This window comes from Lactuca serriola, chromosome 5 (assembly GCF_051521515.1).
Source record: "Lactuca serriola cultivar US96UC23 chromosome 5, Lser_US96UC23_V15, whole genome shotgun sequence".
Classification (NCBI taxonomy): Eukaryota; Viridiplantae; Streptophyta; class Magnoliopsida; order Asterales; family Asteraceae; genus Lactuca; species Lactuca serriola.
Genome location: NC_136412.1, coordinates 321,296,940 through 321,312,667, shown reverse-complemented (window position 1 = coordinate 321,312,667; position 15,728 = coordinate 321,296,940). Strand labels below are relative to the sequence as shown.

General features: G+C 31.3%; 1 protein-coding gene across 1 annotated transcript; it reads left to right on the top strand.

The window, feature by feature from the left end:
• The first annotated feature begins 13,381 nt into the window (after window positions 1-13,381).
• Window positions 13,382-14,902, top strand: LOC145055071 (zeatin O-glucosyltransferase-like). Its single transcript, XM_079003354.1, has one exon. It carries the CDS (start codon window positions 13,419-13,421, stop codon window positions 14,808-14,810), a length of 1,392 nt encoding a protein of 463 aa, XP_078859480.1. The 5' UTR covers window positions 13,382-13,418; the 3' UTR covers window positions 14,811-14,902.
• Window positions 14,903-15,728: the final 826 nt, after the last annotated feature.

The window sequence follows — 15,728 nt, the reverse complement described above, 5'->3', positions numbered from 1 at the left end:
CATCCCTATGCCAGAAGAATGCCACCATGAAGAAGCAACCGACGTGCCGGCGGAACACCACCAGTTCCACCAACACCAACCCCACAGGTGGACCCCGCTATGTTCTAAGCCGCTATGGCAGCCGCGGTGCAACCGCCATGGCACAAATTAGCGCTAATGGCACAAACAGAAATGGAAACATGAACGGAAACAGGAACGGTGCCAACAGTTCCAATAAGGGAGAAAGTCAAGGACACCAACGAGTATGCTCCTACAAGGATTTTATGAACTGCAAGCCCAGGACTTTTCATGGTGACGACGATGTCATCATCTTAACGAGATGGTTTGAGAAAACCGAATCTGTGTTAGAAGTTTGCTCATGCCCAGATGAATGTAAAGTCAAGTACATAACTTGTATTTTCGCTGAATCGGCCTTATCCTGATGGAATGGCCATGTTAAAACCCCGAATCTTGTAGTGGCCAACTCTATGAGTTGGGAAGATCTGGTCATGATGTTGGAGGAGTACCGCCTAAGAAGTGAAATTCAGAAATTAGATCAAGAGCTTTGGAACCATACCATGACGGGCTCTGATGTGACTGCCTATACTACTAGGTTTAACGACTTGGCAATTTTTGCCCCGGGATGGTCACCCCGAAAGCCAAGAAGGTGGAACGCTACATCTGGGGACTATCCCCCCAGATTCAAGTAATGGTTATATCTGCTAACCCAACCACCAACGACAGTGCCAAACATTTGGCACAAAGTCTTATCGACCACGGAGTCAGCCAGGGAATTATGGTGCCCATACCTGATCAACTAAAAAGGGGAGATAACAAGCAAAAGTTTTGGAACAAGAAAAAGGGCCAAATGACTTAAGAGCCTGCCAAAAGACAACAAACTCTGGCAGTCCATGCTGCCACTGTCCCTACTACCCCAGCGCTGGCTAAACTATATGTTGGGGACCTACCTAAATGCAACAAGTGCAACTTCCATCACAATGGAGCTTTCTGGGAGATGCACTGCAACAACTATAATAGGAAGGGGCATAATGCTCATTTCACGTTCTGTGTAGCTTAGTGACCGTTAAATTACATGAACTTGAAACCTAGTGATTTAGTGTACATTGAATTGCTAGAGCTAGGATCGACCAAAATATTAGATAAGTGATAAAAGTAAATAATTTAGATGTGCTAGAGAACATAATTTATGACCATAATTGTGTTTACTTAGATAAATATTACATAGCTCACCTATAATTAATAACTAATTCTGTGTTTTGCTTATGTGTGACCATACTAGGTAGTTCATGAATTGGTAAAAAGATTAGTAAATTTGGACTTGAATTGCTAATTACATAATAATTGGTGACCAACTTTGATATTCCATAATTATTAGCTAAACATAAAAAAGAAGTGGATTCAAACTAGACAGGATTGTTTTTAATTAATTGATTGAATTCTGTGATTTAAGTTCGTCTGGTCTTGCAAAATCAGATAAAACCCAAACTTTGCTTTAAAAATTAGGTTAATTTAGTAGTAGATAAATTAATTAGTCAATACCGTTCCATGAGATCGACACTCGACTTACCCAACTATTCTATAATTTTGACTAGGTACACTGCCTAGGTGCAATTAGTTAGTTAAGGTAGTTAGGTTACAAATATTAGAATTAGGTGTAGCTATTTGCATACATCAAACATTCTTGATCTTGACTTCTGAAAGCTTAGTGCCTCAAATGTTGCACCTCTAATGGAGTCACAAAAACCATGAGCAACATGATGACTTAGGAAATGGAGGAGGATCACCAAAAACGTCCAAGATCTTCTGGAAAAAGCTTAGCCACGTTTTTGGGTGCCCTAGGGGTCTTTATATACTTGTGTGGGCTGCTAGGGTTTCAGGTGAAACCCTAATTCTCTGCTTAGGCCTTAAGCAACCCATGAAGTCCCTCTAGAAAGCCCTTGGACGAAATCCATATGGGCTACCCATAGATTTCGTCCAATGCCCTTTCCATTAAGAATCCATAGCCCAATTTGCAACTATCATATAATAGCAATATCAGTGCCATTTATTTAATTAATCTCTTTTAGTCACAAAATTAATTTTTAACTAATTGTTGACTAATATTAATTAAACAAAATGATTTATCTTTTAATATATTATTCATATACTATATTAATAAATCATAATTAATCCTCTTTCTCCTTAATTCATCCTATAAGTTGCTATGGTGAATGCAACCCAAAAGGGCCATGCTCATAATCAGGTCAAGTACATACCAAAATAGTTATGGACTTAGACACCTAATCCAACAAATATTACCATCGACACTATTACCGACAACAAAGGGAATTACCGACGACTAGGTTATTAGCGGCGACAGATGGTATTATCGGCGACACGAGTATTAGCAACGATAAATATCTTTACCAACACATTTTGAGCAATATCGACACGACAATATCGGTGACGTGTCGCCGCTATTGCCTTTACCGGCGACATATCTACTCTTTAGTGGCAATTTTTGTCGCTGCTAATTCCTTTTTTTCTTGTAGTGATATATATGCATGTATACGTATATATAAATGTTTTTGTGTTGTGTATGTGTGTGTGTGTGTCTCTCTCTCTCTCTCTCTCTCTCTATATATATATATATATATATATATATATATATATATATATATATATATATATATATATATATTCAAATATGGATTGACATCTATTGTACGGACATACAGATAATGCAATTCTATAAGAATGACAAAGAAATATGTTGTTTGATAATTTGAATAAATTCAATCTTACATAACTATTGTCATTATTACGCATTCTCATTAATTAAATCATCTGTAAGGTTATTATTATTATTATTATTATTATTATTATTATTATTATTATTATTATTATTATTATTATTATTATTATTCTCATTCTGTCAGAATGTTGTCACATTGTTTATTGAGTCATATTCCGTAAGAATTATATATATATGTTCTATATATAAATGAATGAAAATGAGTGAAAAACGATGCGTGAGAACAAAAATGAATAAGATTTAGTGAGAATGCATGAAAATGACAATAGTTGTGTTAGTCTGAATGTATTCACATTACTAAACAACCTATTCTTTTACTAATACGAATAGAATAACACTGTCCACACGTCTGTACAATAATTGTTCATCCACATTATAACCTATATATATATATATATATATATATATATATATATATATATATATATATATATATATAGGGGATGGTTCAAATGAAGACAGTAAATAAAATGAGGACATGAAAACACTACTTTTATATTATTATTCTGCTAAAAATTATATATATATATATATATATATATATATATATATATATATATATATATGTTCTATTGTTGTAATTCTGATGTGAATATTCGGCGTATGATTATTCATATATTTATTTGTAGTAAGTTATAATGTTAATATTAAAATATGATTATTCATATATTCATTACCGAATAAAGACATAAGACAGTATATAGAAGATTAATGGCAGAATAATAACATAAAAATAGTGTCCTCACGTCCTCACTTTATTTACTGTCTTTATTTGAACTTATTCATATATATATATATATATATATATATATATATATATATATATATATATATATATATATATATATATATATAGAGAGAGAGAGAGAGAGAGAGAGACATGTTCAAATGTTTGTGACATCTATTGTGTGCTAGAATGCACCAATAAGAATTTAGTATTAATTATATGTAAATTAAATGCTATCCATACTTATAACTCATTTTTATGGAAACTAATTAAATTCGTCATTAATGTCAACAATAATATTCTTTCAGAACAAATTCATATCTAGAAGAATGAGAGTGTATTGCAACAGAATGAGAGTGTATTCTAGTAGAATACACTCTCGTTCTTCATATTCCATACAACTTTATTGTATTTTAAGTGATTGAGTCTTGAAACAAAGTACGAACTTATATATAAAAACCTAGATGCAAATTCATTCTAAAAGAATGTTATTGCTGACATTAACGACGAATTTAATTAATTTCCATAAAAAGAGAATTATAATTATGGATATCATTTAATATACATATAGTTATTGAAATCAATTAATATCTATAATTATTTAATTAAATAATTATTTAATTTACTAAATTTCTATTGGTGCATTCTAGCACACAATAAATGTAAAAAACAAAATAACCTAGCCCTATATATATATATATATATATATATATATATATATATATATATATATATATATATATATATATATATATGTATATATACACACACGGAGTGGTTCAAATGAGAACCATAAAAGATTAAGAACCTAAGAACCCCAAAATATTTACAAGATACTTTTATTAAACATGTTAAAATCCTAATTTTTTTTTGTGTTTTTGTATGAAAATGGAAAAGTTATAATTTTACAGTCTAGGATTTTTATTTGTATATGCTCTCATATTTTAACACAAAACTTATATAAAATACAGCTTTACACAATCAATTTACAGTTTAATGCAAAAAAAGTCACAACTTTATACAAACTGTTTTACATTAATTTACTAATTCAAAGAAGTCAAAAACTCAAACTCTACAACCACATGCCGCCATCAACCACCTGTATCAACATAGCAACCGTCATTTCTTCCAAATCATATCTGTAAATAAAGTCATACATTAACAACTTAAATACTACATTCACAGTCTAATTAAGCCTATTAATTCACTTGTTTTGAATTTAATGCAAAGCAATTGTAAAAACTAGTGGATTCTTACAAATTTATACAACAAAAAAATAAATATATTCATAAGAAAATTAACATAACAATTTATACATACATCATTCATATTCACAACAAAATGCAGTTAATCAACAGTTTAAACAAAATATTCATAGTTTAATGCAGTCAATTCATATTTTTAAACACAAAAATCACAGTTTAAAACAAAAAATTCACAGTTTAATATAGCCAATTTCACAATTTAAATGAATATTCACAGCTTAATGCAGTTATTTCAAAGTTTATATTAGAAAAATCACAGCTTAATACATAAATTTCATAACTCATTACAATAAATTTACAGTTTTAATACAAAAAATATCAATTCACAACCATAATATCAATTTGAAACTCTTAATACAGATAATTCACAGTTTAGTATACAAAATTCACAGCTTAATATAATAAATTCAAAATCTAAGACAAAAAAAATTATATTTACAACCATGTTTTCAAACTAAAACTTATATTTATATGTTAATATATGGAGACATTTCTATGTATTAAATTGTGAACTTAATATATTAAGTCGTAAATAAAATTCACATAATAATACACCATTCACAGTTTAGTATACAAAATTCACAGCTTAATATAATAAATTTCCAATTCAAGACATTTTTTTTTTTATATTTACAGTCATATTTTCAAATTAAAACTTATATTTAAACGTTAGTACATGTAGACATTTCTATGTATTAAATTGTGAATTTAATATATTAAGTCGTGAATAAAATTCACAACGTAATACACAAAATTCACAGTTTTATACAATACATTCACTACTCATTTATAAGTATAATATCATATTTCAGTGTATTAAAAAACTCAGAAGCAAACATAAAAAAATATACATGAATCATAAAAGATAATAACTTATCTGAAATCAACAAAGAAGATGCTTACTCTACCACCACCACCAGTATCAACACAGCCAACTATCGTACACTGCTATCAACTATCACCACCACCAGCCATCGGTGCCAACATCACCAATATCCTTCCCTTTAAAATCATATCTGAATAAAAAAACCAGAATTCATAGTTTAATACAACATTTCAAACACTAATTCACAACTTAATTCAACATATTAGACACTAATTCAACACTTAATACATCAAAAAATACACATTCACAGCTTTAATAACACAGGCAAATTAATACAAAGAAAACACATATTCACAGCTTAATGACTTGACTTACCACATTTCATTGAGGCATTTCATCAAACACTTTGTGTGCACCTGTCACACCCCGAAAACCGAAGGCAGAAACATTTACGGGGCGGACTCCACGTTGAGTATCAAATCCAATGCACATAGTAAGCAAAGTAGACAACCATTACATTACATATATAATAGTTTACATTTGTTCAAAAGTAAATTGTACAAGTGTGATACATAGTATATATGAACAAAATGTGACGAGTATTCTACGCACTTCGTCTTCGCCAAAAGAGATCGTCGGGTACCTGTCTAATGCGAACCTGAGAATACAAGCGGTTTGAAAATCAGCATAAAGCTGGTGAGTTCATAAGCGGTTAGTTTTCTGAAAAAATACGAGTTCCTTTGGTTTCCTGAAAAAGTAGTTATCCAAGAAAATCCTATATTTTCTTAAAAGTTGGTTACCAAATCCAAAATGTAATGTAAAAGATGTACAATGAAAACATGATTGTTCTTGTCAATTGTAAAGTTTGGTTATCTAACTTGTTACACTTTTCTGGTTACGTATCACTGTTACCCAAGAAAATCCTATATTTTCCTACATGTGTGTGAGTGTGAACTGATACCGATTTTGATTATGTTCAATGTTATCCCCAGGAAAATCTCATATTTTTCTGAATGTGTGTGTGTGCAAAGTCTCCTGAAAGTATGATTATCCTTAAATGTACATTAGTTTTATTACGTACATAAAACTAATAATTAAGTGTGAAGTGTTCATAATCTTGATTGCCAGTCCTTAACCATACTTCAGACTAGATATGACTCGGGCCAGGGCCAATATCCTTTTTATGACTTTCGTCACCCTTGAACCTTTCGGTTCGGCTGTAGCTAGCATCCAGGTGCGGGATTGTCAGTCCCGTATAGATCTATACACTCAAGTCACGTTCTCCCTCCTGAAGATTCTGGTTACAGGGTTAGTCCTCCACTCTCTCGTGCCAAGGAAGTGTTACAGAGGACGTGTCTCCAATCTTTAAGATTACTCTTTACTTCTCGTGCCTAGGGAAGTAGTATCTATGACTAACTATGTTCTAATGGCGCATGTCCTTTACACTCGAGCCTAGGTGTTTTATTAAGGACATTACAAATGTTTCATGTTCTCTAATGGTGTCTATCCTTTATACTTGAGCCTAGGGTGTTTTATTACAGACATTACAATGTTTTATGATCTCTATCAATATAAGAGTGAACAATCAATTGTGAAACATAACAATATATAATAAGAATTAAAATCGTTTGAACAAAGAACTCTGCAAGTTAAAAAGTTTGTTAGTAGGTTTTCAATTCTTAAAAGTATACGCATATGAAATCATTTAAATGAAATAATGAATTTAAGTACAAGATATTCTTGTACTTTTGCTTGTATTCCCCCCCTAAAAACATTTAAAAACCATTGAAAAGGGGTAGGGGTATGAACTCACCAAACGAGAAAATGCGACGTTCCGGATGCTAAGTGTCGATTCAAGACTTGATAACACGCGAGGTTCCTATGTAATACGAAATGGTATACAAATATATCTAATTAGATTTATAAACTCTAATTAGATATGATATTACACTCCAATGAGCGAAAACACTTCAAAACGAGTGTTTGGAGTGACCCGGGTGACATCTACGGACGTGTATTGATGCGTGGGACTTGGGAATTGAGTTTACTCTTCAAGAGTAAACTCCTTATGGAGTTTTCGGCCTCTTATACCATACACACATGAGTTCACGGCCGTGAACTCATGTTTGGGTGTTTTATGGTGCTAAAATGGTCAATAACACTTGAGGGATAAATGGGATGAATTTATCTAAGGCTTTGGAAGGAATTAAATCACCAATAACACTACAAAAGGGAGTTTACGGCCCTAAACAAGGAGTTTACGGCCGTAAACTCCTATCCCCCTTAGATTGATGATTTAATGGTCTTAGCTTAATCATATGTGATTCCTATAATTTTTACAAGCCTTGGTATGAATTTAGGGCACCAAATGACTCATCTTTAGGAGTTTACGGCCCTGGAACATATTCTTTGGGTGTCATGGCCGTAAACACCTAATTGGAGGATGTTTGACATGTTTAAGGTCCCCAAACTATTTTTAGATGATTCTAGGATTTATTTCAAGGCTATTGGTGAAGTTATATGGCTTTTTAATATTAGAAAATGAGTTTACTCCCCATGTATGAGGAGTTTACGGCCCAAGCATGTTCTTGGGTAGTAAACTCAAGTTTTCTCCTCAAAATTCATGTTTAGGGTGCTCTAAGTCCGGATTTGTAAGCTATATAGTCGTATCTAAGTCCCAATGTTGGTTTGGAGGGGTTAAATTGCTCAAAAACCCATTTATTAAGTGTTTACGGCCCAAGCATGCTCCTTGGCCGTAAACACATGTTCTAGGTCCAAAATCATATTTTAAACACAGATTTGAAGGCCTAAGAGGTTGAATAACAAGTTAGGGAAGTTACCTCTATGATTTGGAGCCTTAATTCTATGTTTTGGACCTTGAATCTTTGGTTGAGGAGAGAGGTTAGAGAGAGAGAGAGAGAGAGTAGAGAGATGAAGCAAAAGCTTCAAATGAAAGCTTGAACACGTTTAAATAGGTCCCAAAACTTGGACACGGTGGAATTCTACCCGATACCGGCTTTAGACGGGGCTTTTGGTCGCACCCGGCCAAGTTGCCGTAACCCGATATGGTTGATTCTAGAAATGTTCCGATCACTAGAATGGGGTGTTAGAATGAGTTCTAAAGGTAATAGAACACCCATTAAGTCATAATATAAAATACACATTAATGACTTAATTAAATGACGGAATCGAAAACGAAATTGGTAACGACGATTGGATTATCGAAATGAGTTATGAAAAGGGTTACAAGCAGTAATACGAATTTCGGGTTGTTACAACACCCGATAAATCAGATCCATAATCACCATAAAACATCAGATCTGACCAAATATATAAGATTTTCATCATCTCTGAAGTTAGGTGATGTTGTTTGTTTCTCCGGCGAGGTTTGATGGTAGTGGTTTGACGGAAAGAACAAATCCATATCTTTAGAGGAAAAAAACAACCAAATTTCATAGGTCTGAGATGAAGAACACAAAGCAAAATGTGCAACCTGAAGAACATGACACCAGATCTCGTCTGAACTCTTTTAATATTGTCGGGCCTCATAGATCTGGACATCGGTGGTGGTAGAAATCATAACTCTGGAACGGAGCTTGCAGATCTAGATAACGGTACAGAAGATCTAGTGGTAGATCTAGTGTTTCGGTGACAAAAAGTGTTAGATCTGAAGGTGGAGGCGAAACTGATGGCAGATCAGTAAGTGGAGGTTGTAGATCTGACCACATCTTGAAAGATCTAGTTTAGGAACACGATCAAATATGAGAAAAAAATCACTAGAATCATTCAAATCTAGTTAGATCTAAGCAAAAAACAGAAAAAAAAAAGTAATCGGAATTACGTCGTCGGAGATAACAGGCCGTGGACGGTAGATCTGAAGCGGAAACACCTCGGTGATGTCATTTTTTGTTGTGGTTCCAGAAGAGAAAAAAAAACATGACTGACTTGACATTCTGACGAAGGTTAAGCGGCAGACGACAGTGGTGCCCGCGGTGGTAGGTGGTGGTGGTAATAAGGAATGCGTGTTCTTCAAAAATGGTGGGAGAGTTTGAAAGAATTTATCATTTGAAATGATAGATCTGATTTAATGGTTCGTACGGGTCTTAATCTTTTTTTGTTCTCATTTGAACTTATATATATATATATATATATATATATATATATATATATATATATATATATATATATATATATATGTATATGGAAAAAAAAAATCCTAAAAATGCATAAAAAAAATACTTAGAGATTATAAATCTTTTTTTCTTTTTAATTTATATTCTTTAAAACCGCACCTTTTTTATATATATTTGCTGATTTTTTTTGAAAAAAAAAACAAAAATATAAATAAATAAATAAATAATCAAAATTTTTATTTTTTTCAACGAATTTATAAAAAAGCTGTGATTTTTAAGAATATAAAGTAAAAAAAAAACAGATTTGTGATCTCTAAGTATTTTTTTATTCATTTTTATGATTTTTAGGGTTTTTTGTTTTACAATTAATAGAACTTAAACCTCTCTCTCTCTCTCTCTCTCTCTCTTTATATATATATATATATATATATATATATATATATATATATATATATATATATATATACACTAAGTTATAACCCGTTGACACCACGGATGAAAAAATTAAAAATAATTTTATTTATAATAATACTTAATAATTGAGGAATGATAATAAAATTTTTAATAAGTAATAAATATAGATGTCTTATGATTCATGTGATAGTGATATGATGATTCATTAAAACTACGAAAACATAATGGTTTTAATATCCAATCGACAATCTACATTTGTATATATGTTAGGAAAATATCATTTTATTAGAATTGAATCAAAATTGAAATAAAATAAAAACAAAAATTGATATAAACAATAAAGTTGTACAAAGTTTTTATAAATTTATAAAATTTAACGAATTATGACAATTAAAATCATAATTATTATTCAATTATTTTAAAAAAGTTATTATTAAATGACAAAGATATGTGATTGTTATGTAACTTTATAATGATTAAATAAATATGTGATTTTTTAAAGATTCTTGGTATATTATTTATGTTTAAATTAATAAAAAAACAGATTATATTACAACCATAACTAATGAAGTAATTGAAAATTAATATATGGAAAAATACAAATTAATTTATTGCAATAAACATATATTAAAAATACATAACAATGTATGGATGAAAATCAAGACTAAAAAATGTTATAAATAAAAATACAGTTTTTTTCATAAATTTCGAAACACTTGTATACAACCTTGGAAATTGTATTGTAACTCTATCATCGTTATCTAAAATTTATAATTTTGATAATTATCTATTTTGAACTCTATCATCATTATCTAGTTTTTTTTATTCATTTTTATGATTTTTAGGGTTTTTGTTTTACAATAGAACTTAAACCTCTCTCTCTCTCTCTCTCTCTCTCTCTCTCTCTCTCTATATATATATATATATATATATATATATATATATATATATATATATATATATATATGGGAGGGTTCAATTGAGAAAAAAAGGTTAAGAATGGGGGAATCATTCTCAGCCACTCATTTATTTTTGCCGCAAAAGCCTCCGTCGTACCAGCGGAAATGGGAAATAAATAGACATGTGTTTTCCAACAAAACATATTTCCTTAAACTATGCTAATTATTACCTTAATATATACAAAAACATAGTTTTTTTTTTATTATTTTTATTTTCAAGAAGCTATTCTTATCGAAAAATGATTTTAAATATATCAAAATTCATGATTTTTTATTCTCTACAAATAGACATCCATATTGATATAGTTTTAAGATAAAATAATTTTTTTTTATATTTTCAGCTATCGTTATTAATAAGTGAATAAAAATGCATCATGTTTTATTACTGTACATTCGTTATTCACTTATGAATAAAAAGTATGATTATTATTATTATTATTTTACAATTTAAGTATCATTCATATAATAAACATAGTATATTCATATTTAAATATTAAACGATGCATTCACTTGTGAAGATTAACATAATATATTCACTTGTGAATATTAGATGATATATTCACTTATAAGCATTAAATGATATTTTCATATGTGAATATTACATAGTATTACATGGTATATCACATGTGAATATTACATAGTATATTCACTTGTGAATATTAGATGATATATTCACTTATGAATATTACACAGTATATTCACATACGAATATTACAAGGTATATTCACTTGTGAATATATTCACTTATGAATATTAGAAGGTATTTTCACAAATATATATAATTTTTATATGTTATTCACATATGAATGACATACAAACTTGCATATTTGTTTTGTGTTTTTAATAATCATATACTGATTCAGGTGAGAAAACATATTCATATGTGAATATAACGTGGTAATTTAGTTTATGCATTTCATCAAACAGTTGGAGTGCATACAAGTTAACTATTTTAAAAATATTAAAAACATCAAGTTATCAATTCCAAATCATCATATACTTCCGATTTCGACTTCAGATGCGACATCCTATGTCTGATCGATTTCTCATTTTGATTTTGATTTCCGAAAATCTGAATGCGAACCTGTGAGTACCGATTCTGAGACCTTCAATGTTGACTGTTACTGCGAGTCCAGAGCTCCGATTCCAATTTCATGAACAACGAAGAAATTCCGATTCCAACTAATTTCGTTTGCAAATCTGGGAAATTCGAGTTCGAAATCCGTTATGAACTTTAACAAATCGATGAAATTGATGAATTTGGGTTGCGAATCTGTCTTGAACGGCGGAACCTCCCAGCCATGGATATCGATGATTGATTATCACTGGATGACATTGATGATGGTTTAGTTGAAGAAATCTGGATAATTGTTGAAGGTTGGAGGAGAGAAATTTTGATGATGAACGAACTGTGATCGAGTTCTCTATAGTTACGTATTTGAGATTGAAGGTTATTAACATATTTACAAGTCTGACACCGTGTCTTTTTATGCTTAGATTAAATGAGTGGCCGAGAATGATTCACTCATTCTCAACCTTTTTTATTTTCTCAATTGAACACACCTCTCTCTCTCTCTCTCTCTCTCTCTCTATATATATATATATATATATATATATATATATATATATATATATATATATATATATATATATATATATATTGAAAACAACGTACATATTTTGTTGTGTCTAGGACTCAAGGGATAGGCCAACTGGCATCGAATTACAAGATGATAGAAAACTTGTATCAAACATATTCCTAGCGATTGCAAATCCCGTTGGCTCTCAGCTACAAGCTTTATGTCGATCAAAATATTTGGTTTATTTGTCGTGTATTGCACATGTATCTTTCTTTGTCAAGGGCGATTTAATTTATTAAGCCTTTGTGTGTATTTTCTTTTTTTTAAATATATCATCCATTGCGTAAAAAAGGTTAAATATATAAACTAATAATATATTTGATGTATATTAATTTTTTAGTTTAAACAATCTACTTTATTACATAAATTAACAACGTACTTTTGTTTTTATCAAATTTGAAGACAAAAATGTCTTATTCACGGAAAGGTGATATACACAAGGCAAATGCCAAGTCATTTCCCTTAGATGCTAACGTTGATATTTATATTTTAAGCTAAAATTATCTTCTTGTCATGTATCATTTGTAATGTTATTGTTTCTAGAAGAAACTAATTAAACATGTCATTGATGACACTTTCATCAACAAAAACAAACAGATATAAATATGCAATAACCACAAAAATGCTTCACACAAAGTTGATTACCTTATAATAATTAACATGGAAACAAAAGAAGTGGTGGTGTTAGTGGTGCCATTTGTAGCACAAGGTCATCTCAACCAACTCCTCCACCTCTCCCGTGTCCTTTCCTCTTATAACCTACCAATCCATGTCGTCGGAACCACCACCCACAACCGCCAAGCAAAGCTTCGCATCCATGGTTGGGATCCCACCTCCGCAATTAATATCCATTTCCATGAATTTGAGACACCCAAATTCGCATCCCCTCCTCCAGACCCTAATGCTTCCGACAAATTCCCTTCACACCTTATTCCATCGTTTCAGCTGCCATCTCATCTTCGTGAACCGTTTGCAAAATTATTGGCTGATATTACTCCCACAACCAGGCGAGTTATCATCATTCATGACTATCTAATGAGCTCAGTTGTTCAAGATGTAGTTTCATATGAAAATGCAGAAGCTTATGTCTTCCATTGTGCTTCGGCTTTTACCACGTTCTCGTACTTTTGGGAAGGGAAAGGAAAACCATGTTTAGACGATGATGATGAATCCTATAAGCAACTTATGAAGGTCCCTGCTTTTGAAGGTTCTCTACCAGCAGAATTTATAGAATCCATGATGAGTCATCAAGTCTGCAATACGTTTAATTCGGGCAATCTTCATGACACATGCAATGTTTTCGATAGGAAATACATTGACTTTCTTGCGAAAGAAGGACTATCTGGAAGTACAAAGCAATGGGCTATGGGTCCTTTTAATCCAGTGGCCATAAGCGATAAAGAAAACCTTGGGAAACGTCACATGTCGCTAGAATGGCTTGACAAACAAGCTAAAGACTCGGTGATATATGTTTCATTTGGCACAACAACTTCATTATCTGATGATGAGATCCGAGAACTTGCTAATGGATTAGAGAATAGTCAACATAAGTTTATTTGGGTTCTAAGAGATGCTGATAAAGGAGATATCTTCGATGGCGAAGTTAGGAGAGTTGAATTGCCAAAAGGGTTTGAAGAGAGTCTTGGAGAACAAGGATTGGTGGTGAGAGAATGGGCACCACAGTTAGAGATACTAGCTCACCCTGCAACAGGCGGATTTATGAGTCACTGTGGTTGGAATTCGAGTATGGAGAGTATCACCATGGGAGTTCCTATAGCTGCATGGCCAATGCATTCAGATCAACCAAGAAACGCTATACTAGTAACAGAGGTACTAAAGAGTGGCATAAGTGTAAGGGATTGGGAGCGTCGTGGTGAGTTAGTAACATCTTCAACTATTGAAACAAGTATTCGGAAATTGATGGCTTCTGATGAGGGAGATGCGATGAGGAAGAGAGCTGCTAAACTTGGTGATGATGTTAGGCGCTCGGTAGAAAAAGGCGGAGCAACACACATGGAGATAGATTCATTTATTTCTCATATTACTAGATAGGATTTGTGTCTTCATTAAAAGAAAAACTTTGTTACTTTGTGTATTCTCGAGATATTGTAATAAAACAAGAGAATCCATAAATTTTTATGAAAGAGGTTGCACTAAATCAATGCAGCAGGTTCAATATAAGTAGTTATATTTTATCATATTAATTTGAATTTATTATTCTGTTAATATAAAGAAAATAAGAGTTAGTGTTATAACCCCTTAATATAACCATCAATCTATTTTAAATGTTTTTATCAGTTGAGTATATTTATATTATCTTCCATAGCATTTTCCATAAATACATAACAGGTCCCTAAACTTAAGTATAATATGATGGACATGACATTTTGTCAATAACTTATCGACTAAATTAATGTGATTCTATAATTTATCCATGATGTGTAATTGATAAATTAAAAAATAATTATGAGAGAAACTTATGAGGGGAATATCAATTGATTCCTCTGTCTCAATATAAATTTTTTCTCTCTATACAAACACCATAATCACATATGTGTTATCCATCCATCATCCATCCATCAGGTTAATCAATAAGATACCTTTACAGGAAGTAAGAAAAAATTGTGAAATTGTCATCTTAAAAAATCAAGAAGATATCATCTTCTCTAAGTTCTTCATAAATATTATTCGTTTTAAATCTTCCTTCTAGTATAACTAGTGACCTATGAAATTTCATAGAAATACTTATCCACCAAATTATGTATATTAAAATCTAACTGTAAATTTGGATTTGTGTTTTATGGAATTTCACTCTTAATGCTCGTCTTCCCATTTGAATAGAATAAACAAAAAACATTCAAAATTGGTTTATTATGATTACTCTAATGCAACTTAAAAGTCATGATTGAAATTGGAGGCGTAGAATCAATGCACTTTTGAGGCCTAAGACTTTTCGACCAAAATGATTTT